At 66.2% G+C, this 24,922-nt stretch overlaps 3 protein-coding genes across 5 annotated transcripts; 1 reads left to right on the forward strand and 2 right to left on the reverse strand.

Moving 5' to 3' along the window:
* The first annotated feature begins 798 nt into the window (after positions 1-798).
* On the forward strand, positions 799-12,198 carry ENG (endoglin). 3 transcript variants are annotated; one of them, XM_040532041.1, is made up of 15 exons: positions 799-1,125; positions 5,056-5,213; positions 7,327-7,461; positions 8,041-8,203; positions 8,423-8,579; positions 8,709-8,841; positions 9,091-9,265; positions 9,345-9,487; positions 9,631-9,768; positions 9,894-9,938; positions 10,015-10,125; positions 10,202-10,447; positions 10,688-10,751; positions 10,853-10,954; positions 11,473-12,198. In XM_040532041.1, exons 1-15 carry the CDS (start codon positions 1,062-1,064, stop codon positions 11,589-11,591), a joined length of 1,953 nt encoding a protein of 650 aa, XP_040387975.1. In that variant the 5' UTR covers positions 799-1,061; the 3' UTR covers positions 11,592-12,198. The 3 variants fall into 3 exon arrangements, with proteins under 3 accessions (XP_040387975.1, XP_040387974.1, XP_040387973.1); XM_040532040.1 differs by having other exon boundaries at positions 829-1,125; positions 11,493-12,195; XM_040532039.1 differs by having other exon boundaries at positions 968-1,125; positions 8,423-8,841; positions 11,473-12,189.
* FPGS (folylpolyglutamate synthase) lies at positions 12,145-16,366 on the reverse strand. The gene is given in 16 exon segments (XM_040532042.1): positions 12,145-12,592; positions 12,594-12,982; positions 13,070-13,136; positions 13,447-13,522; positions 13,628-13,778; positions 13,993-14,097; positions 14,192-14,339; positions 14,419-14,496; positions 14,583-14,685; positions 14,761-14,822; positions 15,025-15,102; positions 15,210-15,324; positions 15,434-15,498; positions 15,631-15,684; positions 15,828-15,956; positions 16,288-16,366. Coding segments are annotated over 15 exon segments (1,566 nt in total). The 5' UTR covers positions 15,861-15,956; positions 16,288-16,366; the 3' UTR covers positions 12,145-12,550.
* Positions 16,367-16,964: 598 nt separating this feature from the next.
* On the reverse strand, positions 16,965-24,157 carry CDK9 (cyclin dependent kinase 9). The gene is made up of 7 exons (XM_040532051.1): positions 24,007-24,157; positions 23,200-23,281; positions 22,619-22,709; positions 20,621-20,787; positions 20,276-20,447; positions 20,056-20,204; positions 16,965-18,881 (listed from the first exon to the last, which is right to left on the reverse strand). Exons 1-7 carry the CDS (start codon positions 24,096-24,098, stop codon positions 18,516-18,518), a joined length of 1,119 nt encoding a protein of 372 aa, XP_040387985.1. The 5' UTR covers positions 24,099-24,157; the 3' UTR covers positions 16,965-18,515.
* Positions 24,158-24,922: the final 765 nt, after the last annotated feature.

Below are 24,922 nucleotides of genomic sequence, written 5' to 3' on the forward strand. Positions count from 1 at the left end.
GGCGGCTGCTGCTCACCCCGGGGACACGGGGACCTGGTGGCCGCTGGGGACAGGCCTCGCTGCCTCCCCTGGCAGGTGTCACCCCCAGCTCCCTGCCCATTGCCACGGAGTGGTGCGGAGCCACCCCGGGGACCTGGCCCTGGCACAGGCAGGAGGGACGGGGCAGGAGTGCAGCGATGTCCCCTTGTCCCTGCGGCCACCCCGCTCCCCTCCGGCTCCTGCCTCGGTGCTGCTTTGCTGGGACCCAGGACAGGTCTGTCCTGGGGTGGGGGGGGGGGCAAACCCCAAACTTGCCCACCCAGCGGGGACATCCCAACACTGGGGACATCCCAGCAGTCCCCAGCTGTGGCCTGGCCACGCATGCAGACGGGGCAGGCAGCAGTGCCATGGTGTCCCCCCATCCGCCAGCAGCCCCAGAGCCGGTGTCCAGAGCCCTGGGGCGCTCCGTGCCATGGGGCACCCTGCCCACGCCGGGACACCACGGGGCTGTCCTCGTCCCCATCGCAGTGAGGCAGCTCCTGCCTTCAGTACGTGGGGCAGACCCCCTGTCCCCACTGCACGGGGCAGGCTGTGCTGCCGTGTGTACCCTAAACTTTGGGGAGGAGGTATTTAGGGAGGGGGGCGCACCCTGCCTTGCACCCCGACCCCTGCCTTGGCACCCTTGGCACCCTGTCCCCTGCCCGTCCTCAGTGCAGACACTACAGCCACCCCCACTCCTTCTCACCGTTGCCACCCCGGAGTGGGGGGGGACCCTCTTTTTCCCCCGCCCCCCCCACCCCCAGCACCCGGGCTGCCTCCAGGGCGCCCCCGCGGCGGTGCCCGCGCCCTGCGGGGAAACTGAGGCACGGCGCGCCCGGACACCCCCCCGTCCCCAAACTCCCCCCTCTCCGGCCGGCGCGGCTCCAGGGCTGCGGAGCGGCATTTCCTCCGGGCGCCGACCCTCCTCCCCCTCCTCCTCCTCCTCCTCCTCCTCCTCCTCCTCCTCCCGAAGGGAGTCGGTTTCCTGCCGCCGCCGCGCCCGCTCACTGCGCTCTCGGCTGCGGGCAGCGGCGGCGGCCGGGATGTGCCTGCGGAGCCCCCCCCCGCTGCTGCTGCCGCTGCTGCTGCCGCTGCTCGCCCGCCCCGGTGAGTGGGGGGCCCGTCGGAGGGCACCGGGGACCGCTGAGGGTTGGGGGCTTCGGGCTCGGGGCTCCCCGACGGCGGCACCGGGCTTGGCGCACGGGAAACAGGCGCGGGGGGGAGCGCGGAGGAGCCGCCGGTAACTCGGAGGGGAACGGGGGGAGAGGAGGCGAAAGGGGGGTGGGGGGCGAGGGGTGACCCGCTGGGGTGGGCTGGGGGGGTGGGGGCTGATATAGCTGGGTCCCGGCTCGGATATTGCCTCCCCCCCATCCGCCGGCCCCAAATCCAGGCTGCGTCACCAGGGTCCCAGGGGCGTCCAAGCACCCTTTCTCCGGGAAGGGGCAGGCAGCGGGACCCCCTCAACGGGGGCACCGACCCGGGGGGGCTGGGGAATGAGGAAAAAAACCCAACCCAACCCTCCCCCCCCCGGTGTCCATGGCAATAGGGCCAGGCACTTTTTCACCGCCTTAGTTGTCAGCCCTGCAGTCCTTGCCCCATGACCGCAGGCGCTGTGACTTCGCGGGGAGGATTTTGGGGGGGACGCAGGCATGGGGACACCCGCAGGCAGGCAGGGAGCTGGGGACATGGGGACGGGGTGCACAGGGACAGGGAAGCGTGAGGGCAGCGGCAACGCAGGGTCAGTGGGTTCAGCACGTCCCGCACGGGTCGGTCCCATGGGGGCTGCTGGGGGTCCCCACTGCCGGGCCGGGTGCCTGCGCCCTGCCCGCTGTCACCCCCCGGTGCCGCCCGTGGCCATGCCCTACAGGCCCTGTCCCAAGGGGCTGGGGCCATGCCCCAGGGGGCTGTGCTGTACAGTCCCCATCCGACGTAGCTGTGCCATATGGTCCCTGTCCTATAGCTGTCATATGGGCTCCATCCTGTCTAGCTGTGCTGTAGGTCTGTGCCCCCTGTAGCTGTGCCATACAGCCCTTGTCGTGTGGCTGTGCCATACGGTCGCCATCCCAAATAGATGTGTAATAAGGTCTGTGTCCTAGGTAGCTGTGCGGTATGGTCACCATCCCAAATAGATGTGCAACAAGGCCTGTGTCCTATGGAGCTGTGTGGTACAGCCCCCATCCTACAGCTGTGCCATATGGGCTACATCCCGTGTAGCTGTGCCGTACAGGCCCTGTCCTACATATGTGTGACATATAATCCCCATCCTGTGTGTCTGTGCCTTATATCCCCCGTCCTATGTAGCTGTACAGTCCGGTCTCTTGTACGTAGCTGTGCCGTACAGCCATGTCCTCTGTACTTGTGCCATACGCTCCCCATCCTATGTGGCTGTGCCATACGGCCCTGCACTAACGTGGCTGTGCTATATGAGCAGTGTCCCATGTAGCTGTGCCATACAGTCCCCCAACTTGCTTGGCTGTGCTGTGTGTCCCTGTGCATTTTAGCTGTGCTGTATGGTCCCCATCCTATATGGCTGTTACACTATGTGGTGCAGCCCTCTCCTACCTGCTATATGGTCCCTACCCTGTGTAGCTGTGCCCTATGGTCCCCGTCCTAAGTAACTGTGCAATGATGTCCCTGTCCTATAAATCTGAGCTGTACAGTCCCTGCTATATGTGACTGTGCCTCTGAGGTCCCTGAGAAGGACTACTCTGAGTGTGGAGCTCTTCCGTATAGCCCATGGCCCGTGTGGCCGTGCCACACCATCCCGAACACGTGTAGCTGTGCCATACGGTCCCCAACCCATACGGCTGTGCTGTCCCCATCCCCTGTGGCTGTGCCATATGGTCCCTGCCCTCTCTGGCACAGGGACCATTGGGGCTGGGGTGTCCCTGGCATGCACAGCACCATGGGGCCATGCAGATACGGGGGGGGCTTCCAGGGCTGGGGGACTTTGAGCCCCCATGTGCCCCACTCTGACAGCACCAGCAGGGACTGGGGCTGCTGTCCCAGGGGGGAGTGCGGTGCTGGCTCTTCCCTTCCCAGCCCAGGTGAGGCTGCTCCCTGCTGGGGGGCAGAAACCACGCATAGAGGGGACACAGAGCTTGTCACCTTCATCCACCTGGGGACAGGCTGACGTGGGACAGGCTGACGTGGGACAGGCTGACGTGGGACAGCATCTCCCCTAGCGCTGCACCCAGAAAACCTGGTGCCGGGTGGTGCGGGCATATCTGCCCCTTCCCCAAGCCCCGCTGTCACCTCCACAAGGCACAACAGCCAGGGGTGGCCCGGGGGTGACAGCCCCCAGCCCTGCAGCGCCGGCTCCATCCCCGCCGAGCCCTGCCAGCTCATTGCACGAGTGCCGAGGCAGCACGGGGGGGACGCCGGAGTGGTGCTGCCCGGGAGATCCTGCCCCGCTGGAGCCAGCCCCGGCGCCTGCCCTGGCCCCGTGCCCCCCCTCCCCGGCACCCCCGGCACCCCTGGGCTTTGTTCTGCACCCGGGGCCTTTGATCCGCTCACAACAAAACAGGAATTCCCCCCCCCCCCCCCCCCCCCCGAGACATCCACGCGCCGGGGAGACGCGGCAGCTCCGTCCCCGCTCCGTCTGCGCTGCGGCAAGGCCGAGGGCGGGTGGGAGGCTGGAAAAACATAAAGTGGATTTTCTTTCTTTCTTTCTTTTTATTTTTTTCATTTTTTTTTTTTATTTCCTGGAGTACAAAAATAAATGCGCCCTTATCTGATTGACCCCGCGGGCGCAGGCTGGGCCCAGCTGAGCGCCGTTATCTGATCCTGACATAATGCTGGAGACCGCTGCTGCCTTCCCCCGGGACGGGGACGGGGACGGGGACGGTGCCCGGCTGGCACCGCTGCCCCGCGTCCCCTCCGCAGCATCCATGCCCCACGCTGGGGAGAACCCAGCCACATCCCTTCACCCTGCGGGATGTCACCCCACGGGATGTCACCGGAGAGGTGACGAGCTGCCCGTCCCCTGCCCTGTGATGCCAGGGGGGCCATGCCCGGTGCCGCCGGGGCAGGAGCAGAGGGAAGAGGGCCGCGGGCTGCGGCGCCCAGATAAGCGGCTGTTTATCTTCCTCCCGATGCTGCGGCCGCCGCGCCGGGGGGAGGAAGCGCCGGACAATAGGTGGGCCCGTGGCAGCGTCACCGCGGGGCCTGCGCCGTGACCCCACCGCCGCGGCCTCGCCACCCCGACGTAGCCCAGGGATGGCGCGGGTGGCCCTTGCCAGGCTGCTGCCCGTCGCAGCCTCGGTGCCCGCGGCCTCGCGCCGCCCTGTCCCCGTCCCCATGGGGACGCCGGGTGCCCCGGTGCTGGCACAGGGCCCGGTCACCTCCCAGCTCGGTGGCTGGAGCTGCCAGAGAGCCCCCAGGGAAGGGACAGCGCTCGGTGGCCACGTCCAAAGCAAGCGCGGTGCCCCCAGCCCCGCGGGGACGCCCCGGTGCAAAGCACCCCGCAAGGCAGGCACCCACCCTGCCGTGCCACCCACAGGTGCAGGGGACGACTCAGGGACAGCAGGACTGCGGCAGCACTGCCCAGGGCAGGGGAAATGGCCGCGGCAGCCTCCAAGCAAGGCAGAATCAGGGCTTCAAACACCTTTCTTTGCAGTCAGGATTTCCCTTGGCAGCTGCGGGGCCCCGCTCGCTCGCCAGCCCCATGTGGGGTTCTCGGTGTCACCGCCGCCCGCCTGCCTCGCACCTCGGCGGCCGGCGGGGCCGAGCTCGGTGCCATTTCCACACCTGGGCTTCCCAGTTTCCGTCAGCACCGGGGGGGGGAGGGATGCGGGGGGGCCACCTCCGCCGCCCGCTTGTAGGGGAAGCCACGCGGGAGCTCTGGCACGCGGCGGTGCCGCACGGGGACAGCGGGTTTTTCCAGACCGGATCCGAGGGCCGTTATGGGATTGCTGCACCGGGCAGGCTCCGAGCAGAGCCAGCACTGGGGCTGGCGTCGTGGTGCAGGCCCCGCACGGCCTGTCCCCTGTTCCCATGCTGCGTGGCGGTGACCGATGTCTTTTGTCTTCCACCCAGACCCCGTGCCCGCCGAGGGCTGCGACCTGCGGCCGGTGGCGGCGGAGCCCCCCGTCACCCTGTCCTACAGCACGGGCACGGTGCCGCGGGGCTGCGTCAGCAGCAGCTCCCTGCACAGCGCCAATGAAGTCCACGTCCTCGGCGTCCAGTGGTCCAAGGTGAGCCAGCAGGACCCCGCACGTCAGCCCCGGGCACCATCGGGGTGCTCAGGTTGGGGTTTTCCATGCCCTGCCCCCCCCGGGTCCTTTTCCATCCCCCTCCCGGGTAAATGCAGCCCCCTCGCCCCCAGCACACTGCGGTCAGCACGGAGCTGTCGAAAGCATTTCCTCTAAATCAGGAGCGGCGAGAGAAACCAGATTAACCTTTTCCACAGTGCAATTTCCCCGCACGGCTGCGCTTCCCCTCTGAGCTGAAGCTGCAGTTTTTCTCTGTCCCCAGAGGGGAAGTTTAAACCCTTTAAAGGCCACGTTTCTGACACTTTTCTGGCACCACAGGGACTGTCCCTGCGCTGGGCGTCCCCACAACCCGCACGTCCCTCGGGGAGGTGGCCCTGCGGGGAGCAGGAGCGGGGCAGAGCCCCAGCACCCATGGGGACAGTGCTGAGGAGGGAGGGAGGGATGCAGGGAGGCCCGAGGCACTCACATCACTTGCAGCGGAAACGTGGCCACCAGTGTTTCACAGCCTGCCTCGGAGCGATAACCGCTCCCTGGGCGCTCCGGGTGGCTTTGGCGTGACGATGGGCACAGCGGGGCAGCGAGGCCGGGGCTGCGTCCCCACCTGGTGAAGTCCTGAGAGCGTGGGCAGGGCAGGAGGGGGCAGCTCGGGGGGAAAACCCCGCTGTAGGGCGCAGGCTGGGCTTCCCTCGAGCTCTCAGGGACCCGGCAAGTGCAGCACCAGATTTTGGCCCGGCCCCAGCTGCCCAGCACCGCGTTCCCTCCGCCGCCTCCCAGCTCTCCCAGTTCTGCTTTTCGGGGCGCCGGGCAGGGGAGGCGCAGGGGGAGTCGCTTTGTGGGCAGCTTCTGCAGTGCCCCACGCCCGCGGCACCCCAGCACAGCCTCACCCCGCACGCCCTGACGGGAAACCTGGCCCTGACGCAGGCAGGCGCCTGTGGCTGAGCGTCAGGGCCGGGGGTGTCCCGGCTTTGTCACCGGAGGCGGCGGGGGACACGCGCTGATGTCACGGCTGCGGCACTCGGCTGGCTCGCCGGCACCGAGCCCTGGGCACGCGGGGGGAGCCGGGCAGGGACCCGGCTCCGCTCGCAGAAGAATTACTGGAAGCCGTTTTCTATAAGCAGATCCCTATGAAGAAAAAAAAAAAAAAATAACACCAAGAAGAAAAACCTAAAAAAAGGCCGCAGAGGGCTAGACGCAAACCGAGCCTCCCTCCGCTCGGCGGGCACCAAACAATGGAGCGCCGCAAAACACGCGGCAGGAAAACCAGCGCCGGCTCCTCCCGCCGCCGCGGGGCCACCCGGGGTCCCCGGCCACCCACGCGGCCGAGCTTGCCACGGGGCCACGGCCAGGCCAGGCGGTGCCCTCAGCCCTACGGTGCCAGGCAAGAGGCCGGTGCCGGTGGTTGTGCCGTGCCTCGGTGCCCACGCAGCCCCAGGCAGCTCGCTGTGCCCGCCGCTGAGCTATGAGCGCTGAGCCAGGCGGTGGTTTCCAAACTTAGCGCCTGGCTCCCCGGCTTCCTGACGCGGGTTTCCGGCTGAGCCGAGCCCTGCGGCTGCCCCGGGACTGGAGCGGCTCCGCGGTGTCAAGATGGGGCCGGGATAGCCATGGGGGGGGGGGGGTCCTGGTACCCGGGGATGGGGATGCGCCGGTGCATGGGGTTGGGGATGGCCCAGCCCCAGTGTGGGGATGCTCCAGTCCCGGTGTGGGGATGTCCTGGGCTGCTCTTTGGGGATTTCCAGTTCCCAGTGTGGGATGCCCCAGTCCCCACAGGGTGACAGCCCGCCGCCCAGTCCCCCGTGCTCTGACACCCATGGTGGGTGCCCCGGCCCCAGTGTGGGGGTGCTCTGTCCCTAGTGTGAGGACACCTTGGTCCCTCATTTGGGGACAGCCGGAGGGTTTTGTCGCACTGTGGTGTGGGTCAACATCCAGGTGGCATCCCTGCATCCCTCACCTGCCCCAAGGCCAAAATTCCCAACCGCACAGCCTCCTGTGTTCGGGGCCATCCCGACGTCCCTCCCTGCTGTCCCATCACTGGGGACACGGGAGGGGGCTCTGTCCCAGCTGTGCCGCGGTGCTGACACTCTCCTTGCTCCCCCAGGTCCCAGCCGTCATGCTCAAGGTGTCCATCACGCCGCCAGCCAGCGGCTGCGCCCGGCCAGCGGTGCTGGTCCTGCAGTGCTCCCGGTGCTTGGCCTCCATCACCTCCCTGTGCCCGGACCTGCTCGTCCTCACCGTGAGTGCTCCGGCCCCACCGGACCCCTGGGAGCAATTTGGGGGGGGAGGGGGGGTACAGCAGGGCTGGGGACATCCCTGGGGTGCTTGGGGTGCCCATGGGGGACGCCGGTCCCCTCTCCCCAGGGACGATGCTCGCGGCGCCCGCGGCCGAGGGGACGCCAGGCCCCTGGCGGCGGATCTGAGCGCGGGGCAGGCTGGGCAGCGAATGACGCACAGGGCTTGAAAAAGCTCCCGTTTCCTCCGGCTGCCGGGAGGAAGGTCAGCGATGGGGTTTGGCTCCAGCGAGCTGAGCCGGGGCCGGGAGCTTTGTTAGGAAAATAAACCTCCGGCTTTGTTTTGCGGCTAATAATAAAGTGGGCCGAGCTCCCCGCGTGCCGCCGGCCGGCCACGCCGCTCCCCCCGATCCCCACGGTGTGACCCCAAGCCGTGATGGAGTCAGGCCTCTGGAGATGCCCAGTCAAGATGCCTTCAAACCAGCGTCCTCCGTGCTAGGGGGATATTTTCCTGGCTGCAGCTGGAGGCGGGGAGGGATGTGTCCACGCGTCCTGCCCCGGCTCAGGCTGCCTCTCACCCTCAGGACGCCACCCTGAGCCCGGGGAGCACCACGGTGCCGCACAGGGAGCTGCCGGCGGCCGCCAGCAAGGGGCAGCTGCTGGACTGGGCGCGGGGCACCTACGGGGGCATCACGTCCTACAGCGAGCTGTGGGACCCACGCGCGATCCACCTCCGCCTGGGCGAAGGTGCGTCGGGGACGGGGGCTGGCAGGGAGGGGGGGGACACCGGGTGGCACGGGGGGGGGAGGAAGGAGCCGCAGTGCTCTCCCTGCTCCCAGTGCTGGGAACGCGCTGGGTTCACGGGGCGGTGCTGCGGGCAGTGGTTCCCCTGGGCACCCTCTCCGTGCCCGCCGAGCACGGTTTGGTTTCGGTGACCCCCCAGCGCTGCCTGCACCCCCCCGGCAGATGCCCGCAGCCCCCCGGAATGCGTCCCCCAGGAGCGCTTCAATGCCGCGCCGCACCTCGACGCCGAGGTGTTTTTCCACGGGATGAGGGGCTGCGCCAGCGGCGGCGCCCACGGCTCCAGGGCTGCCCACATCATCCGGCTGCAGCCCGAGCACAGGTACCGTGCGTGTCCCCCCCGGGGGGGGCACAGCTTGGAGAACCTGGGGAAGGGGTTGGGGGTCTCTTGGAGGCCCCGGACCCGGCGGAGTGGGGGGCTGAGGCTGGAGGGGGTCTCGTGCTCTTGCAGCTCGCCCGTCACCGAGGTGAACCTGTCCCTGAGCTGTCCCGAAAGGGCGATGAGCAACCAGATCCTCATCCTCCAGAGCCGGGCCAACCTCACCTGGTTCCTCTCGCTTAACAGCTGCCACATCCAGTTCCTGGTACGGATGGTGTCCCGGCATTGTCCCCTCACTGGCCCTGGGAAGGGGGTGGCAAACAGCCCACGTGGCGATGGGGCTGGCAGGAGGGGACATCGCCCTGGGGACACCAGCACAGGGACGCGGCAGCCCCCTCGCCGTGCCGTGATCCCCCAGAGCCCGTCCCCACCTCGGTGCGGTCCCCGACCACGGTGGCTGCTCACAGCCGGACGCCCCCGGCCCCGCTAAGCCCCCCCTGTGCCACCCCCACAGGTCTCTGGCACCTACAAGATCACGTCCTTCTTCACGCACCTCTTCAGCGGGGAGCTGCTGCCCGACACAGAGCAGGGCCTGGTCGCCAAAGCCTTCGAGAAGAACTACAGCGTCATCGCCTCCTACTCCACCATCCCCATCAGCCCCCGCATCACCCTGGAGATCCAGGAGCACGGTGGGTCCCCGGCGCCCCTCCTGGGCTCAGGGTTTTGTTGGGGTGTCCCCGCTCAGCTCCCTGCGTCCTCTCCCTGCAGAGGTGCCGAGGAAGCCGCCCGCGACGCCCACGCCGCCAGCCCCCACCTCGGACACGCTGCCCCACATGCTGCTCTTAATGCTCCAGCCCTGGAAGTGCACGGATGACACCATGGAGATCATCATTGCCAGGTCCCACCTGGAGGTGAGGGCACCACCTACGTGCCTTTGAGGGGGGGGGGGTCTCATCCTGCTCCAGGTGCCAGGGTGCTGGGGGGGGGGGGGGTGGTGCGGGTTGGCCGAGCACGCCGGAGGGAGCTTTGGTTATGGCTGGTGTTTTTCTCTCAGCCCATCAAAGACGTGGTGAACATCACCCTGCGGGACATCAGCTGCCAGGCGGAGAAGAACGCGACGCACTTCATGCTGCGCACCCCGCTCAGCCACTGCGGCACCTCGCTGGAGAGCCAGGGCAACGCCAAGAACGAGGTGAGCGGCGGCACCGGCCGGGGAGGTGTTCCCATCCCATCAGGGACGAGGGACCCCATCAGCAGGGATGCTCATGGGGACAGCTCAAGGGCCGGGCTGACCGAGCCTTCCTCCCCTCCTCACAGCTCATCCTCAGCCTGTCCAAGGGCTCGGCGCTCAGGAGCGTGCGGGTAAGTGCCAGCACCGGTACCGGTGTCACCGGGTCACTGGGTGCCGTGGGGTGGCCAACGCTGTCCTTGTCCCTAGGTGGCCTTCCAGTGCCAGATCCCACGGGAGCTCTTCCTGCGCCTCTTCCCCACCGCCGCCTTCGAGGCGCCGCAGACGGAGCTGGAGGTCAACAAGGAGGCTTTCGTGCAGGTACCGCAGCACCCGGGCACCGCGGGGACCGTGCCACGGGGCAGCATCCCTCACGGCGACCCCGTCCCCCCCGCAGGCGTCCATGCGCTGGGACGACTACCCGGCCGACCTGCAGCTCAAGGAGTGCTGGCTGGTGGCACCGGGGACGGAGCCGCTGCTGCTGGTGCAGGCCAACAAGGCGCAGAGCTCCAGCGTGGCCGTGCTAGAGGAGCCCCCCGGCAGCAGGGCCAGGAAGGTTTGGCGATTCCGCTTCACCTACGCCGTCCCCGAGGGCGGCCACGTCCCCTTCTCCGCCACCCTCAAGTGCAAGGCCGGGCTGCAGGTCAGTGACACCCCTGTCGCGGGGTCCCCACGCGTGTCCCCAAGCTGGCGCCGTGCCTGTCCCCATTTCGGTGGGTCCCCCGCCAGCGGTCTCCATCACCAAGCTGGGGACGGCACCCCAGGTCCCCAGAGCCCCTGGGTATGGGGGAACCCAGCCCTGTCCCCATGGGATGGTGGCACTGGGGCGGTGGCGGTGGGGCAGCGCTGTCCCCGTGCTCACCCCGGCCCTCCCCGTGTGCAGAACAACACCATCTTCGAGAAGGTTTTGGAGGTGACAGTGAAGGACGTCTGGCGGCCGCCCAACAGTGAGTTTGGGGCACGGGGCAGGGCGAGGGGGGGCCGTGCAGAGGCTTTGGGACGGTGTCACCGTGCTGACGGTCTCGTGTGTGTGCCCCCCCCCCCGCAGACCGAGGGCTGGGGCTGGCCGCCGTGCTGGGCATCACCTTCGGAGCCTTCCTCATCGGGGCGCTCCTGACCGCCGGGCTCTGGTACATCTACTCGCACACCCGTGAGTACTGCTGCGCATGGGGGGTGGGGGGGGCGAGAGTGGGGGCGGTGAGGGGGGGCCCTACACACGTCCCATTGCCGGGAAGCCCGTCCTCTTCCCCCGTCCCAATCCTCCCGCACGTCCCCGGGCGAGGGTCCTGCTGCTATCGGCCACGCATCCCTTCTGGCCAAGGCTCTGCGTGAGAAGGAGCCGGCCCGGCGCGGCCGCGGTCCCCGGGGTCCCCCGTGAAGCCCATCTCCATCCCACGCCTTATCGGGGCCGGGGGGGGGGTCGGGGGGGGCCGGGGAGGGGGTGCGGGGGCCGCGTTGGCCAGGGAGCGCGAGCCCCGCGCCAGGGCCTGGACGCGCTTATCGGCCTGGAAAGGTCAGGTCCAGGATGAGCCATCCCCGGCCGGCCGTGCTGGCGCCAAGTCTTGTTTTTCGTCCCTTCATGTTTTTCTTCCCCCCCCCCCCCCCCCCTCCTATCCTACCCCTTCCAATTTCCCCCCCCCCCAACCCCGGACCGCCGGCGTAATGCAGGTCCCATCTCCAAACTGCAGCCGGTCTCCACCACGGCGCCGGCCTCGGAGAGCAGCAGCACCAACCACAGCATCGGCAGCACCCAGAGCACCCCCTGCTCCACCAGCAGCATGGCCTGACCCCCCCGGGCCCCCCCTCGCCACCGCCTCCGCCCCAGCCCCCTTAAAACCTTTTTCTGCCCCAAATCTCGGGCCGAGCCCGGAGGGGGCCGCGGCCCCTCGCCGTCCCCGGGGCCGCCCTTACTCATTCAGTGAATGCTTTGGCCCCCCCCAGGCAGCCCGCGGAGGGAGGTGGGGGCCCCGTGCAACCCCCCCGGGGGTCCCCAGCAGATGGGGGTGCTGGGGGCAAAGCGTGGGTGCCCCCGGGATGCGCCCCGGTGCTCTCCATCCTGCGTGGGGACACCGCGGCCCCCATATACCCCCCCATAACACGGTGTAAATGCACCCCGAGCAATGGGGGGGGGGGCCCAGCACAGCCCCGATGGGGTCACTGCCCCCCCCCCCCCCCCCATGTCCCCGTCCCACGAAGGCAGCGGGCAGGGCTGGGAGCAGCGAGAGGTTTATTGGGGTGGGGGGGCTGCGGGGCCGGGCGGCACCGCGCAGCTGCCCCCGTACGTGGGGCGATGCGCAGAGAGCAGCCCGCCCCCCCCCCCGCCCCCCAGCCAGCTCCAGGTCAAAGTTACAAACTTTTAATAATAATAAAAGCCTATCCTACGTTAAATTAGTCGCGACAACGAGGAGCCTCAAGAGTCACACCCGGGGCACCCCCAAACCTCCCCGGGGGACGCAGGGACCCCACAGGGCACCCCGAGTCTGTCTCGCCCCCCTACACACACACACACCAAGGGGGGCCAGGAGTGTCCCCCCCACCTCGTGGGGACAGCCAGCGTGGCCACGGCCACTGCCACCCCCCGGGGGCTGGCACAGACAAAAGGCACTGGGGTGAGAAGGGCCAGGGCGGGGGGGGGGTTCAGCCCCTATTAGGGGGGCACCGGTGGCAGGGGAGGTCCCGTGGGCCCCCCCCCCCCCCAAGCATCATCCAGCCGTTCAAGTAAAAGGTGCGGAGCCCCAAATCCCCGCTACTGGGACAGCGCGGGGTCCAGCAGCTTGAGGACCCCCCCCCACCAGGTGCAGGCTGCCGGTGACGAGGACGCGGATGGCGGCCGCCTCCTGCAGCAGCACGGCCCCGCTGGTGGCCACGGGCTGGGGGTGCGCCCCCCCCTTGGCGGGGGGCGCGGGGACGTGGGGGTCCCGGCCCTGGGCGATCCACTGCAGGGCGTGCGAGAGGCAGGGGAAGACGAGGGAGGTGGAGTTGAGCGGCCGCTCGGCCGGGGGCACCAGGAGCAGGGCTCCCCACAGGGGGTCCGGCTTCAGCAGCCCCCCCACCTCCAGGGGGGGCGGCAGCCAGGGGTCCTGGCCCCCCTTCTCCTCCATCAGCCGCGTCCACATCTTCTGGTTCTCCAGGCAGCGGGTGAGGGCGTTCTCCAGGGTCACGTTGAAGTTTTGTTGGTCTGGGGCGGGGGACACAGGGGGGTCAGGGATGGAGAGGATGGAGGGGGGGGGCGCGCCGGGAGCTCCCGCAGCCCCCCGGCACTCACCGGCGCTGCCGGTCACCGACACCTCCGTGAAGTTGGGGCAGAAGACGGCGTAGTCGAAGTGGCAGGGCTGGGGGGAGAGGGGTGCTCAGCGTGCTGGGGGGGGGGCACCGGGATCCCCACCCGCCACGGCAGTGCCATTGGGACCAGTCCCAGCCCAGCGGGGCTCTGGGGAGGGTTTTGCACAGGTCCCCCAGGCTGCGAGACCCCCGGGAGGGGGGACACGGAGCTGGGGGACGGCAGGACGGACAGACGGACAGCAGCTCCACCTCGTGGCTCCCTGCACCCACGGCAAAGCAGGTCCCAGGGGCACGGGGGGGGGGCGCTCAGCCCCCTGCCAGCACCCGCTCCCCCCCCCCGCAGGCACCCCAAAACCTCACCAGCAGCAGCTTCAGCAGCGCGGCCGTGTCCCGGTCCCCCGTGGCGTTGAAGAGCAGCACGCGCACCTCGGAGCCGCTGTGGGGACAACAGGGGGGTGGGCGCTGCCCTATATCCCCGCGGGGACCCCGGCACAGCCACCACGTGTTTGTGCCCCCCCCCCCCCCCGTGTCCCCTCCTTACTCCTGGGGCTTGTCCTCATTGAGGGCAGCCTGGCGGAACCAGCGGACGCAGGCCTGGACGCTGCTGGTGGTGTGCGCCCCGTCGATGTACCACGTCACGGGGCCGTGGGGCAGCACCTGCGTGCGGCCCAGCCACTCCGTGTCCCGCAGGCCTGGGGGGGGGCACACGGGGACACAGGGCACAACTCGACCCCCCCCCTACCCCAGCACCGGGACCCCCACAAGCAGGGGTATGGTGGTGGCAGAGCATCACCACGCGGCCGTGCCAAGGACACCCAGGATGTCCCCAACCCGCTGCAAACACGCCAGTGGCACTGGGGGGAGGGGGGGCAAGCGCGGCCCCCCCACCTTGTACCCGTACTGCACCTTGGATCATGGCATCGCTGGGATGAAACACGGGTGCCAGCGGCACTGATCGCTGCGCCAACGGCTCCACGACGGGCAGCACATCCTGCAGCACCCCGGTACCTGCTGGGGACGGGCACCCCGATGGCGCTTTGTGAGCATGCCACCCCCCGCCCCATTTTCCATCCCTTCTGTCCCCTCCCCCCTTTTCCTGGCTTACCCTCGTAGCCCCGTCGCTGCAGCCACGTCCGCGAGAGCTGCAGTGCCAGCGCGGCGTTGGAGCGCTGGTGGCCGCCCGCCAGCCCCAGCTCCAGCGCCCGGCTCCCGGCCTCGAAGGCGTCCAGCTCCGGGCAGACATAGAGCGGGCACTGTGGGGACAGGAGGCTGAGCCCCCCCCTGCCGCACGGAGACCCCCTGCTCGCCCCACAACCCCGTCCCTGAGCTCACCCCGCACTCCCGGGCTCGGTCCCGCAGCACCTCCAGCGGCCGCTCGGGCTGCGGCACGGTGAACGCCGGCACGCCGGGCTGCAGGAGGGACGCACACCGTCAGGGACCTCCACCAAGCACGGCCCCAAAGCAGCCCCCAGGGGGACACGGAGTCTCGTCCCTACCTTAAAAATGCCCCCCTTCTGCCAGGCGATCTTCTCCATGGTGTCCCCCAGGATGCTGGTGTGGTCGATGCCCAGCGAGGAGACGCCGCACACCACGGGCGTCCTGGGGACACGGGGCTCAGCAGCGGGCGGGAGGCGGCGCGGGGACGGCGCGGGGACGGTCCCGGTGCCCACCTACCTGATGATGTTGGTGCAGTCGTAGGCGCCGCCGATGCCCACCTCCAGCACCGCCAGGTCCACCTGGGGACCGAGGGGACGCAGAGCCATCAGCGGCAAGCGTCCCCGTGGATTTGGGACCCAGCGGGTGATGGGACCATGCCACCCACACACCCGACGGCACCATGGGCTTGGCACGGCCATCACGGCCCCGCCGGGGGTCAGCCCCCGTCCCCCCTGTCCCCCTGAGACCCGCTGTCTGCGGGAGCACCACGCCATCGCCTACCTTCTCCTGCAGGAAGACGTGGAAGGCCATGATGGTGAGGAAGCGGAAATACGCCGGCATGCTGGCCTGCGCCGGGTCCTGCCGGGCAGGGGGCGCGTTAGGGGACGGCCCCAGGGTGCTCCCCGGTCCCCGGTGAGCCCCCAGGAGCCCCCCACATCCCCCAGTGAGCCCCAAGAAGCCCCCACCTTGGTCTCCTCCAGGCGGTTGTAGACCAGCCAGAAGTACTTGCTGAAGAGCTCCTTGCTGAGCGGCTGCCCGTTGATGCGGATCCGCTCGCGCACCTGCACCAGGTGCGGGGAGCTGGGGGGGGACACCACAAAAACAGGGGGGAGGGACACCCTCAGGCATGGCCCAAATGGTGTCCCCGTGCCCCCCACCCCCCCGGAGCCCCCCGGCCGCTCCTGCCCACCTGTAGAAGCCGGTCTTCAGCCCGTAGCTGCGGAGGATGCGCTCGGTGAAGGCGCATGCTGAGCCCTGGGGATGCGGCAGCGTCAGCCCTGGGTGTCCCTGTCCTCATCCCCATCCCCGTCCCCGTCCCCATCCGTGTCCCCTCTGTCCCCGTCCGTGTCCCCCCGCCCCCCGCGCCCCCCACCCCTCCCCGCTCACCTTGCCCTTCGTCCCGGTGACGTGGATGATGTTCAGCCCGTCCAGGTCCTCCACCTGCAGGTCAGCCACCCCGTGGGACCCCTGCGGCCGCTCTGGCCGGGGACAAGGACCGCAGGGACACCGGGTGACGCCGGGGGGGGGGGGGTGACACAGGGGGCACACACCGGGGGGGGGGGGTGTGTGTGACACCGTCTCACCCGCAGCCCGCTCCTCTCCAGGAAGCCCCTCATGGCCTCCAGCTGCGCCCGGGGGTCTCCGCGCTCCCGCCTGACCTGCTCCAGGTAGCTGGCGTTGGTCTGCAGCGTGTTCAGGGTGCGGATGGCGTCCTGGAACGAGCCCGCCGCTGAGGCGCCCATCGCCGTCCCCGACCCCCTCCGCCCGGGCACCGGCCTCTTATCCCCGGCGGGGGGGGGGCCGGCTGAGCCCGGGGCAGCCCCGCTCCCCGCTCCCCCCCCCACCCCCCCCGGGAGGGGGGCCGAGCCCCGTGCGTGGCATCCAAACGCCCCCCGCGGTGCGGGAGGGGGGGGTCCCGGTGCACCCCCCGGTACCGGGGAGGGGTCCACCAGCCCCCTATCCCCCCCCCCCCCGATCCCACAGCGCGGCTCCGCTCCGGTCCCGGTGCCGTGTCCCGGTGTGCCCCCCCCCCGGTACCGGTACCTGGTAATCCGCGGCGGGGGCGCGCGCGGGGCGCGTGCTGAGCCCCCTCCCGCCGCGCCCCCCCCCCGCCCGCCGCCGCCGCGGCCCGCAGCGCGCGCAGCCCCCGCGCCACCATCGCGCCGCTCCCCGCGCCTCCCGCCCCGCCGCGGCCACGCCTCCCCCGCCACTATCCCCCTCGTGCCGCCGCCGCCATCTTTATTAAGGGCAAAGCGCCGCCACGTCCCAAAGGCTGGGGGAGGGGGGGGGGCGCCATGTTGGAGAGGGGCAGGGGCTCCCCTCACGGAGGGCGAGGCGCCGCGGGGAGCGCGGGGTCGCCGGGCAGGGCGCAGCTCGGCGGGGCGCTGCTCGGGGCTCGCCCACGGCCCAGCCACGGCGTGGGGGCTCCAAGCACGCAGCCCTGGAAGCGCGCCCCCCCCCCGGCCTCACAGAGGCCACAGCAGGGCGAAAAAAGCACCACAGCGGCCCCGCTGCCTCCCCAGCGAGGATGCTCCGTCCCCGCTACCCGCGTTACCACACAGGGCATGGCTCCGCTCCAGCCCCCGCCAGCAGCCCTGTCAGGGCACGCAGCGCCCCGCCAACCTGCCCCTGCCCGCCCGGCGCAGCGCATCAAAGGCGGCCCTGGGTGCTTTCGAAGTTCAGGCATAAGAAGCAGGTCCACACACGGAGGGGGGAAGGTGTTTCGGAACAAGATCACGTTTATTCACAACTGGCAGAAGTAATCTGGCTTATTGCTCGCAACCAACTTCATTTTTTTTCCCCAAGGAACGAGTCCCCCCGCAACCAGACATGATTTCGGAGCCCCCCACACCAAGAGGGATTTACCTTATAGGCGTCCTTTATCATCCTCAGCGGCTGTTCTGAAAGGGGTGCGCTCCCCACCTCCTCCACCTCGAGCTAATATGCCACGGACGTGGCTTTTGCCACTGGTCTAGTTAATGGACAACCTATCAAATGCCAAAGGTTATCACCCACTGCGTTTCCTACACGTTACGTGTTTGAAAGTCTTGGGATCCACGTGGCTTGGGAGAAGATGGCCATGTGCAGCTGACAGCCGTGGAAGACGACGTGCTGAGCAGGCTGTGAAGGAGCACCTGCTCCACACCAGCCCGTCCCAAGAACTCCAGCAGAGCAAGGCACACGCACACCGGCACCGTGTGCCTCATCTCTGCGCCTGGGGACGGCGGTGGTCCTGCTCCAGACTCACCCACAGAGCTCCAGGACAGAGGAGCGGATGCACGAGGGTTTGTAAGAGTGGCCCTGGCTCCTCCAACACAGCCCCGCCGTGCTGAAAGCTCTGCAAGCAGTGGGACAGGGGGCTGCCTCCAAGCACCCCCAGGAGCCAGCCTGCCTGAGGGCAGCACCCCCAGCTCCCTTCCCAATCCGAATCCTCACCATGGTTAGTGCTAAGCGAAAAGCAGGCAGCTGGCTAGGTGTGTCCCACAAGAATCCTAATTGCAGCTTGGAACCAAGAAAGCACGGACGCCGAGCACTGTGACAGAGACCAATGATTCCCACCATAAAACCTGGCTGTATGGAGCAACCAGCTGTGTCAGCCACCCCTCTGGTTGGCCCACTAAGGCCCTTTCTAGGCTGTAGCCCAAAACTCTAGTGAGAGTTAGTCACTCTAGGCAGTATGACTACGCCTTCCCCAAGACACGTCCAAATTACTCAGAGGCACCTGCCTCATCCTACATCAGCTTCTGAGCGTTCAGAGGACATGCTGTGTAGGAGCTAAGACCAACTGAGAGTCAGAGACGGCTACCAGCGGGGCCCAGTCTGGTCCAGGGCAGCTGCTCCCAGTCCTGCTGCCCACTGGACTGTTTGCTGAGAGCCTCAGCAAGCCCAGCACTGACACAGCCACCTTCTCCGTCACCAGGTCCCTAACAATTGATCCACGAGATTAACCTAACCAATACAGGTTGCTCCAGGGGGACACAGGCTCTGTGCCAAAGCTGCAGGGAAACAACCCCAGGCTCACAGACGTCACCTCCCCACTCACACACACATACACACACACAACCAGACAGCTTGCACGCCACAGCTCCTTAGTGGCAGAGCTCCTGTGCGAGGAGAGGGGACGGCAGAGCTCGGTTAAAGCCACCAGGCACTTCGCCTTGAAGGAAGTCCCTGCCCAGAGAGAGAGAGAGAGAGAGAGAGAGAGAGAGAGAGACCCCGCCAGCTCATCCCTGCTCACTGCACCTCCCTGAGCAGCCCGGCCGGGACCCCGCTCAAAACACCCTGTCAAATTCGGTCTGGTTGGTGGCTGTGGGGTTCCTGCCCTGGTTTGCTGGCTGCTGGGGCATGTGCCCACCCCGCCTGCGTGGCGGGGCCAGGTACTCAAACATGGACTGGTTGTGGGTGGACAGCATGTTTTTGAGGTCCGAGGGCATGGGGTCTGACCAGAAGAAGTCGTGGTTCAGCGCATCGTCGCTGTCGATGCGTTGGGCGGGATCCAGCACCAGCAGCTTGTCGATGAGGTCGAGCGCATAGGGGTCCTTGACGTAGGCTTTCAGGCGATCCTTCACCTTGCGCTTCTGGCCCTTGGGGAGATCCAGCTTCTCAAACAGCTCGTATTTATCCACATTCGGCCAGACCTGGGAGGGATCAGGAAGGGGAGGGTCAGGAGGAGATAGTTACAGAGAGCAGAAGCCATTGAAGTTAACACCCTCAGGCAAACTGGCATGAGGTATGCTGAGAGAACAATGCTATTTTATAAGCTCCAAGCCAGCAGGCCTTGTTCCCACAGCACGGAGACACTAAAGAGCACACCAAAGCCTACAGACACGTGGACAAGTCAGGACAGAATCCTCCTGGTGTGGGAACGGCACACAGCACAAAACTCCTGAGGATGCCACAGGATTTCTGTCCTCCCACCAAAAAAAAAAAAAAAATCTACTGGAGAACCAGCTAAGGCCAACAACAATCTCCAGAAAGGTCAACGGACAAAACTCCTCGCTAATAACAACTTGGATGTACGTGGCACCTTTTATCCCTAGAAACCACAGCCTGCTGCAATCACTTGTACTTACCTCAGCCCCAGTCTGGGACAGACCGCAGCAAGCACTTCGGTACAAAAGGAAGCACCTTCAGTGTATGTAACAGCAGCGTCGGTCTCTGCAGCTGCGTGCACAGCCGCCCTCCTATCACACCCTGTTTGATGACAGCCCTGGCCAAGATCCCTTTCGGCTCGATCTTCCACAAGAGGGCAGGACTAGCTGCCCTTAAGTAAGGAGCTGAGAAAGGGCTGAGTGCTCACAGCAGGGCTGAGCTGATGCCACAGATCACCAGCCGGAATTAAAGACGCTCTCCAGCGTGACCAGTGCAAAGCACCCGAGACAAACCCCACAGCATAAAACAAACCTCTTTAACCAGAAACATAGAGGGCGTTTATCTGAGAGGCAACTCCCAAACACAGAATAGATTCCTACACGTTACGTTCTGTTCTTTCACACTGAGCAACCAGCATCCCCGCCGTGCTCAGAAACAAGGACACCACTCGCTCATCTCAGAAGAGGCCACGTTCACCCTCATATGTTTAGGAGGCTGGACAAGGCAGCTGGAGTTTACACGAAGCAGCAAGGAAGCTCAGTGTCAGCGGACACTCGGCTCCCAACCTCCCCGCCAGCAGCAGGCACACTGATGCTGGGAACACGCAGCAACCCGCACACAGGGCAGGGAGAGGATCAGGAGCACTTGATCCCAGTCCCAGCCCACGTCACCACATTGCAGCTCCTGCCCTCCACGGCCTGCCCTCGCTCCGGCCCTCACCTCCGGCGTGATGGATCCACAGAGCTGGCTAATGAGGGTGAGCTGGTGCTGCTCCGTGTTGCCCTGCATGATGGGGCTGCGGGTCCACATCTCGGCCATGATGCAGCCTCCGCCCCAGAGGTCGATGGGGGGCCCGTAGTCCCGCTCCCCTAAGGAGAGGCGCTGCGTTAGTCACCAGGGGACAAGAAGGGAGGAGGAGCCGGCGGAGCCCACCGCCTACCTAGGAGCAGCTCTGGCGGCCGGTACCACAGGGTGACCACCCGGTTGGTGTAGCGGTTCGGCTGGCTGTTCTTAGCCAGGCTGAAAGCTCGAGCCAGCCCGAAGTCTGCAAGCTTCAGGACTCCGTCCCGAGTGATCAGGACATTGGCGGCTTTCATGTCTCGATGCAAGATCTGCATGAGGACAGAAAGATTAAGCCACTGAGGAATCCTCCTTTGGCACCCCGGTTCCAGAGATGAAGGACAAGGAAGGCTTTCCCTCCAGCCTGTGCTAAGACACCCACCCCTCGGCAGGTCGCGGAGAGCAAGGTGGGCCTCAGAGCTCAGCACGGATCCGGCCCCGTTACCTTGTTCCTGTGGATGTAGTACAGTCCGTTCAGTAGCATCTGCATGACTTTCTTGATCTCCGAGAGCGTGAACTTGACGTGGGCGTTGCTGAGAAGGCCAGCCAGGTCGTGCTCGCAGAAGTCAAACACCAGGTAGATACTGCCCTTGCAGCGGTTGTACGGAGAGGCTGCAGGAGAGGCAAGCAGGGACAGTCAGAGAGGGATCCCCGGTCCCATCACAGCTCCTCCTGACCTCCAGCCATCCTGGCTCACTACGTAAAGCCTCAGGGCACACACACAGAGAAACAGAGACCCTGCAGGCCTCAAGGTCCTTCGGAGAGAGGCACTAAGGCAGCAAAAACAAGCAACAGAAGAACAGGGGACGAGCGGCAAATGTCATGGGAAAGGCAAGGAAAGGACACAAAAAGTCTTTGAAAGCTTAATTTGTGCGCCTAACAGCTGTGGAGTTTCCTCCCTACACACCAGGGCCTGTAGGTGCACACGCCACCAGCTGCCAGCCAAGCAGGATCACCACAGCAGCATTACAGGCAAAGACAGCCCCAGAAAAAAAAATAAACACAGGAACAGAGAAAATCTTTCTAAAATAACATTAGAAAGTGAGGTTTCTGCAACCTCAACCGGTATCTACGAAAACAGACTGATCTAGATCAATATGATTTAAAACTCCAATTTCAATTGCAATTTAAAGTCAATAGCAGGAAACCTCAAATGAAGCAATCAATTTCAATCTCGTTCCTAGAGCACACGTGCAAAACATTAAAACGAAAGGCTGATTGCCATCAGCTGTACACAGCAAACCCCGCTGATCAGCAACCAGAACCAGACCCCGAGGGCTGAGCTCAGCCCTCGCAGCCAACGCCGCGCTCTCCCCGCTGGCGGGGAGGATGCTTGCGGATCTGTGTGAGTCCCTGACACGGGCACAGTCCTCACCACGTGAAAAGACAAAAGCTGAAAGTCTGGGAACAGTAAGTGCCACATTCCTATTTTTCACGTGAAACTGAGGTCAAAGTGGATTTGGAAGGAAACTGGAATTTAAACAAAAACCAAACAATTTTACACATCCACAAAAATATTTACCTTCAGCATGCCAGACACATGCAGTCATCACAACTGCTTTAATCACACAAGGTATTAAAAATTAACTTGGCGGTGGTGTTTTTCCTTGTACCTGCTAGTTCCAAAAACTGGCGGTAATCAATAGACACTGCAGGGTAAATTCCGGTCCCCAGTCCTAGGTTGGAAGTTTCTACCTGGTGTTTTTACGGAAGCAGCAGCAGCAGATAGCTGCCACTTGCATTTTATTTAGCTGAAGCGACTGGCTACAGCATGGCAGGCTTTAACATCATCTGTCACCTCCAAAACTGCTTTTCTGGTAAAATCCACAGAAGAGGATGATATATAAAAAGCAGGAAGTGTTTTAAACCCATTTCCCTGGAAACCGAGCCAGGCCAGGTGCATTAAGCACACCAGGCACGCTGCCTCCGCCAGGGACAGCCTGCAGCGACGAGGTGGAGCAGCAAGCAGCTCGGCACGCCGCCCCCGAAGGGCTCCGCGCGGGGCTGCAGCGCGTTTAACCCAGCCCCGAGCACTGAGTGCCACGCACCCGGCGAGAGCCTGAGCGCGCCTCCAGCTGAGACACAGCTCCCAGCACGGCCCCGACACCACGCAGCCACGAAATCCGTGCCAGGAGGAAAACCCCCCGCTTCGGGTGCTCTCCGGCACAGGTTTATTTAAAGCTTCTCAGGCAGCACACAGACAGCACGCACGGCGACAGCACTGGCGTGCTCTGACGAGGGCTTTTTCCAGCCAAGCTGCGGCACAGTTCTAACCCATTTAGAGACAGCTTTCAAAAACGGGTGTGCTGTCACCCCGAGGCCCAGCTGGAAGACCCGTTCCCACCCACGGCACACCGCTCTGCTCAGCCACCGACCAGGGCTGAAGGAAAACCGACAGCCCCTCGGCGAGCAGCCAGCGCAAGGGAGACCCCCCGGCAGCTACCTTTGGTCCTGCAGATTTCTATGAGGTTCACCACGTTCTCGTGCTTGAGCAGCTGGAGGATTTTAATCTCTCGCAGAGCCGTGATAGGGAACTGAAAGGAGAAACAGAGGGCGTGGGTTAGGAGCGCAGGAGACCAGCCCCCGGCTGCCTGGAGGACGGGAAAGCCGCGACCACAACAACACAGCAGGGGGGCTGCTGGAGCAGCACTGGGCCAACTTATTTACGTGCCATCAGAGCTTCAAAACATAACACTGGGACTGTCAGAAGTCATTAGCAGTAGTACCATTAGCAGAAGTACCATTAGCAGGAGCGATTCCGCCACCAGGCGGAGGCGTTTAAGCAACGCTGACACCCTGTCTGTTTGTCGGGGGCACTGCACAGCCCCTCCTGACCCGCAGGGCGGCCTCCCCGCTACCCGTTCACGCTGTTACTCAAGACCTGGCACGTCCCAGCTGTAAACATCGTCAGAGAACACGCGCAGGGAGCCAGGACGCCCTCCGCCGTCACAAAGATCGGCTCCGCTCCCTGAGCCCTCCCGCCCCGTCCTCCCCAAACGCAGCCAGGCAAACACAGCCACTCACCCCCTCCTTCTCGTTCTCCATCAGCACCTTCTTCAGGGCTACCTTCTTGCCCGTCTGGCGGTGCTTGGCTTTGAAAACCTCCCTGGGAGAAGGGGGAGAAGGCTGTGAGGGGCAGGGGCAGGGGAAAGGGGTAGGGGCAGGGGAAAGGGGTAGGGGCAGGGGAAAGGGGTAGGGGCAGGGGAAAGGGGTAGGGGCAGGGGAAAGGGGTAGGGGCAGGGGAAAGGGGTAGGGGCAGGGGAAAGGGGTAGGGGCAGGGGGAAAGGGGTAGGGGCAGGGGAAAGGGGTAGGGGCAGGGGAAAGGGGTAGGGGCAGGGGAAAGGGGTAGGGGCAGGGGAAAGGGGTAGGGGCAGGGGAAAGGGGTCGGGGCAGGGGAAAGGGGTAGGGGCAGGGGAAAGGGGTAGGGGCAGGGGAAAGGGGTAGGGGCAGGGGAAAGGGGTAGGGGCAGGGGCAAGGGGTAGGGGCAGGGGAAAGGGGTAGGGGCAGGGGAAAGGGGTAGGGGCAGGGGAAAGGGGTAGGGGCAGGGGAAAGGGGTAGGGGCAGGGGAAAGGGGTAGGGGCAGGGGAAAGGGGTAGGGGCAGGGGAAAGGGGTAGGGGCAGGGGAAGGGGTAGGGGCAGGGGAAAGGGTTAGGGGCAGGGGAAAGGGGTAGGGGCAGGGGAAAGGGGTAGGGGCAGGGGAAAGGGGTAGGGGCAGGGGAAAGGGGTAGGGGAAGGGGAAAGGGGTAGGGGAAGGGGAAAGGGGTAGGGGAAGGGCCGGGCCGCAGCCCCCCCGGCCGGCCCCAGCCGAGGCCCCGCGGCCCGGGCGCTCACCCGAAGGTGCCCTGCCCGATCTTGGCGAGCTTCTCGTACTTGGAGACCTCGTCGCAGAAGGGGCACTCCACCATGTCGTACTGCTTGGCCATGCCGCCGGCCGCCACGGCCCCGTCCGGCTCCCCCTCCCCGCCGCTTCCGCCGTGCCGCGCTGCCCGCTGGGAGTTGTAGTCCGTCCCCCCCCGCCGCCATCTTGTCGCCCCCTCGCCTTTAGCCTGGGTTACCCCCGGGAAGGTGTCGCCCCGCCGGGGTTGGGAGGCTCAGAGGTGCCTCCATGGTCCCTCCGTCCGTCCCTCAGCTCCCTGGGGGCTCGGTGGTGGGCCCCGGTGGGGATCCCAAGCCCCTGTCCCAGTGCAGCGCGAACCACGGCAAACGCGGATGGGTTTTGTGCCGCTGCCCGCACCGTGTGGCTTATTTGGGGTCGTTTGCTACCCAAAGTGGGGAACACAGCGGGAAGCACCGAGGCTAGACAGGGACAGGGACACGCGGGTGGAGACAGCCCCGTGGCTCCCTGCTGCGCCTGCATCACCTCGTCCCGCTCCAGGGCCCCCAGCCCAGGGAGCAGCAGGGTGTGGGGGCTCCTGCTGGGCACGAAGCCACCGTCCAGGGGCTGGATGAGGGCAGGGGCTGAGCCTCGTGCATAAAATGATAGGATCACAAGGCTGGAAAACACCTCCAAGATCACCTGGTCCAACCACCAACATCCAAGGGGGACCGTCATCTGCAGGGCTGGCACCGCAGTCCGTGGGGCTGGCACCCAGGGGTTTGGGGCAGCCCCAAAGCAGTGTCCCGGGGGTGGCTCCTGAGCAGCCAGGCGGGGACGAGCAGAATGTGGGGACATCAAGGACCACAGTCAGCGGGTACCAGGGCTCAGTGGTGACAGCGGGGACAGCGGTCTGCCACGCGAGCAGATGAC

Source organism: Cygnus olor, chromosome 19 (genome assembly GCF_009769625.2).
Source record: "Cygnus olor isolate bCygOlo1 chromosome 19, bCygOlo1.pri.v2, whole genome shotgun sequence".
In the NCBI taxonomy this organism is placed as follows: domain Eukaryota; kingdom Metazoa; phylum Chordata; class Aves; order Anseriformes; family Anatidae; genus Cygnus; species Cygnus olor.

Coding starts and splice junctions, on each gene's coding strand:
- ENG (XM_040532039.1), top strand. CDS start 1,062: ATGTGCCTGCGGAGCCCCCCCCCGCTGCTGCTGCCGCTGCTGCTGCCG. Junction 9,266..9,344: donor CCTGGAGATCCAGGAGCACG/GTGGGTCCCCGG, acceptor CTCTCCCTGCAG/AGGTGCCGAGGAAGCCGCCC. Junction 9,769..9,893: donor AGGGCAACGCCAAGAACGAG/GTGAGCGGCGGC, acceptor CCCTCCTCACAG/CTCATCCTCAGCCTGTCCAA.
- CDK9 (XM_040532051.1), bottom strand. CDS start 24,098: ATGGCCAAGCAGTACGACATGGTGGAGTGCCCCTTCTGCGACGAGGTC. Junction 23,282..24,006: donor ATCGGGCAGGGCACCTTCGG/GTGAGCGCCCGG, acceptor CCCTTCTCCCAG/GGAGGTTTTCAAAGCCAAGC. Junction 20,788..22,618: donor AGAAATCTGCAGGACCAAAG/GTAGCTGCCGGG, acceptor CCTCTCCTGCAG/CCTCTCCGTACAACCGCTGC.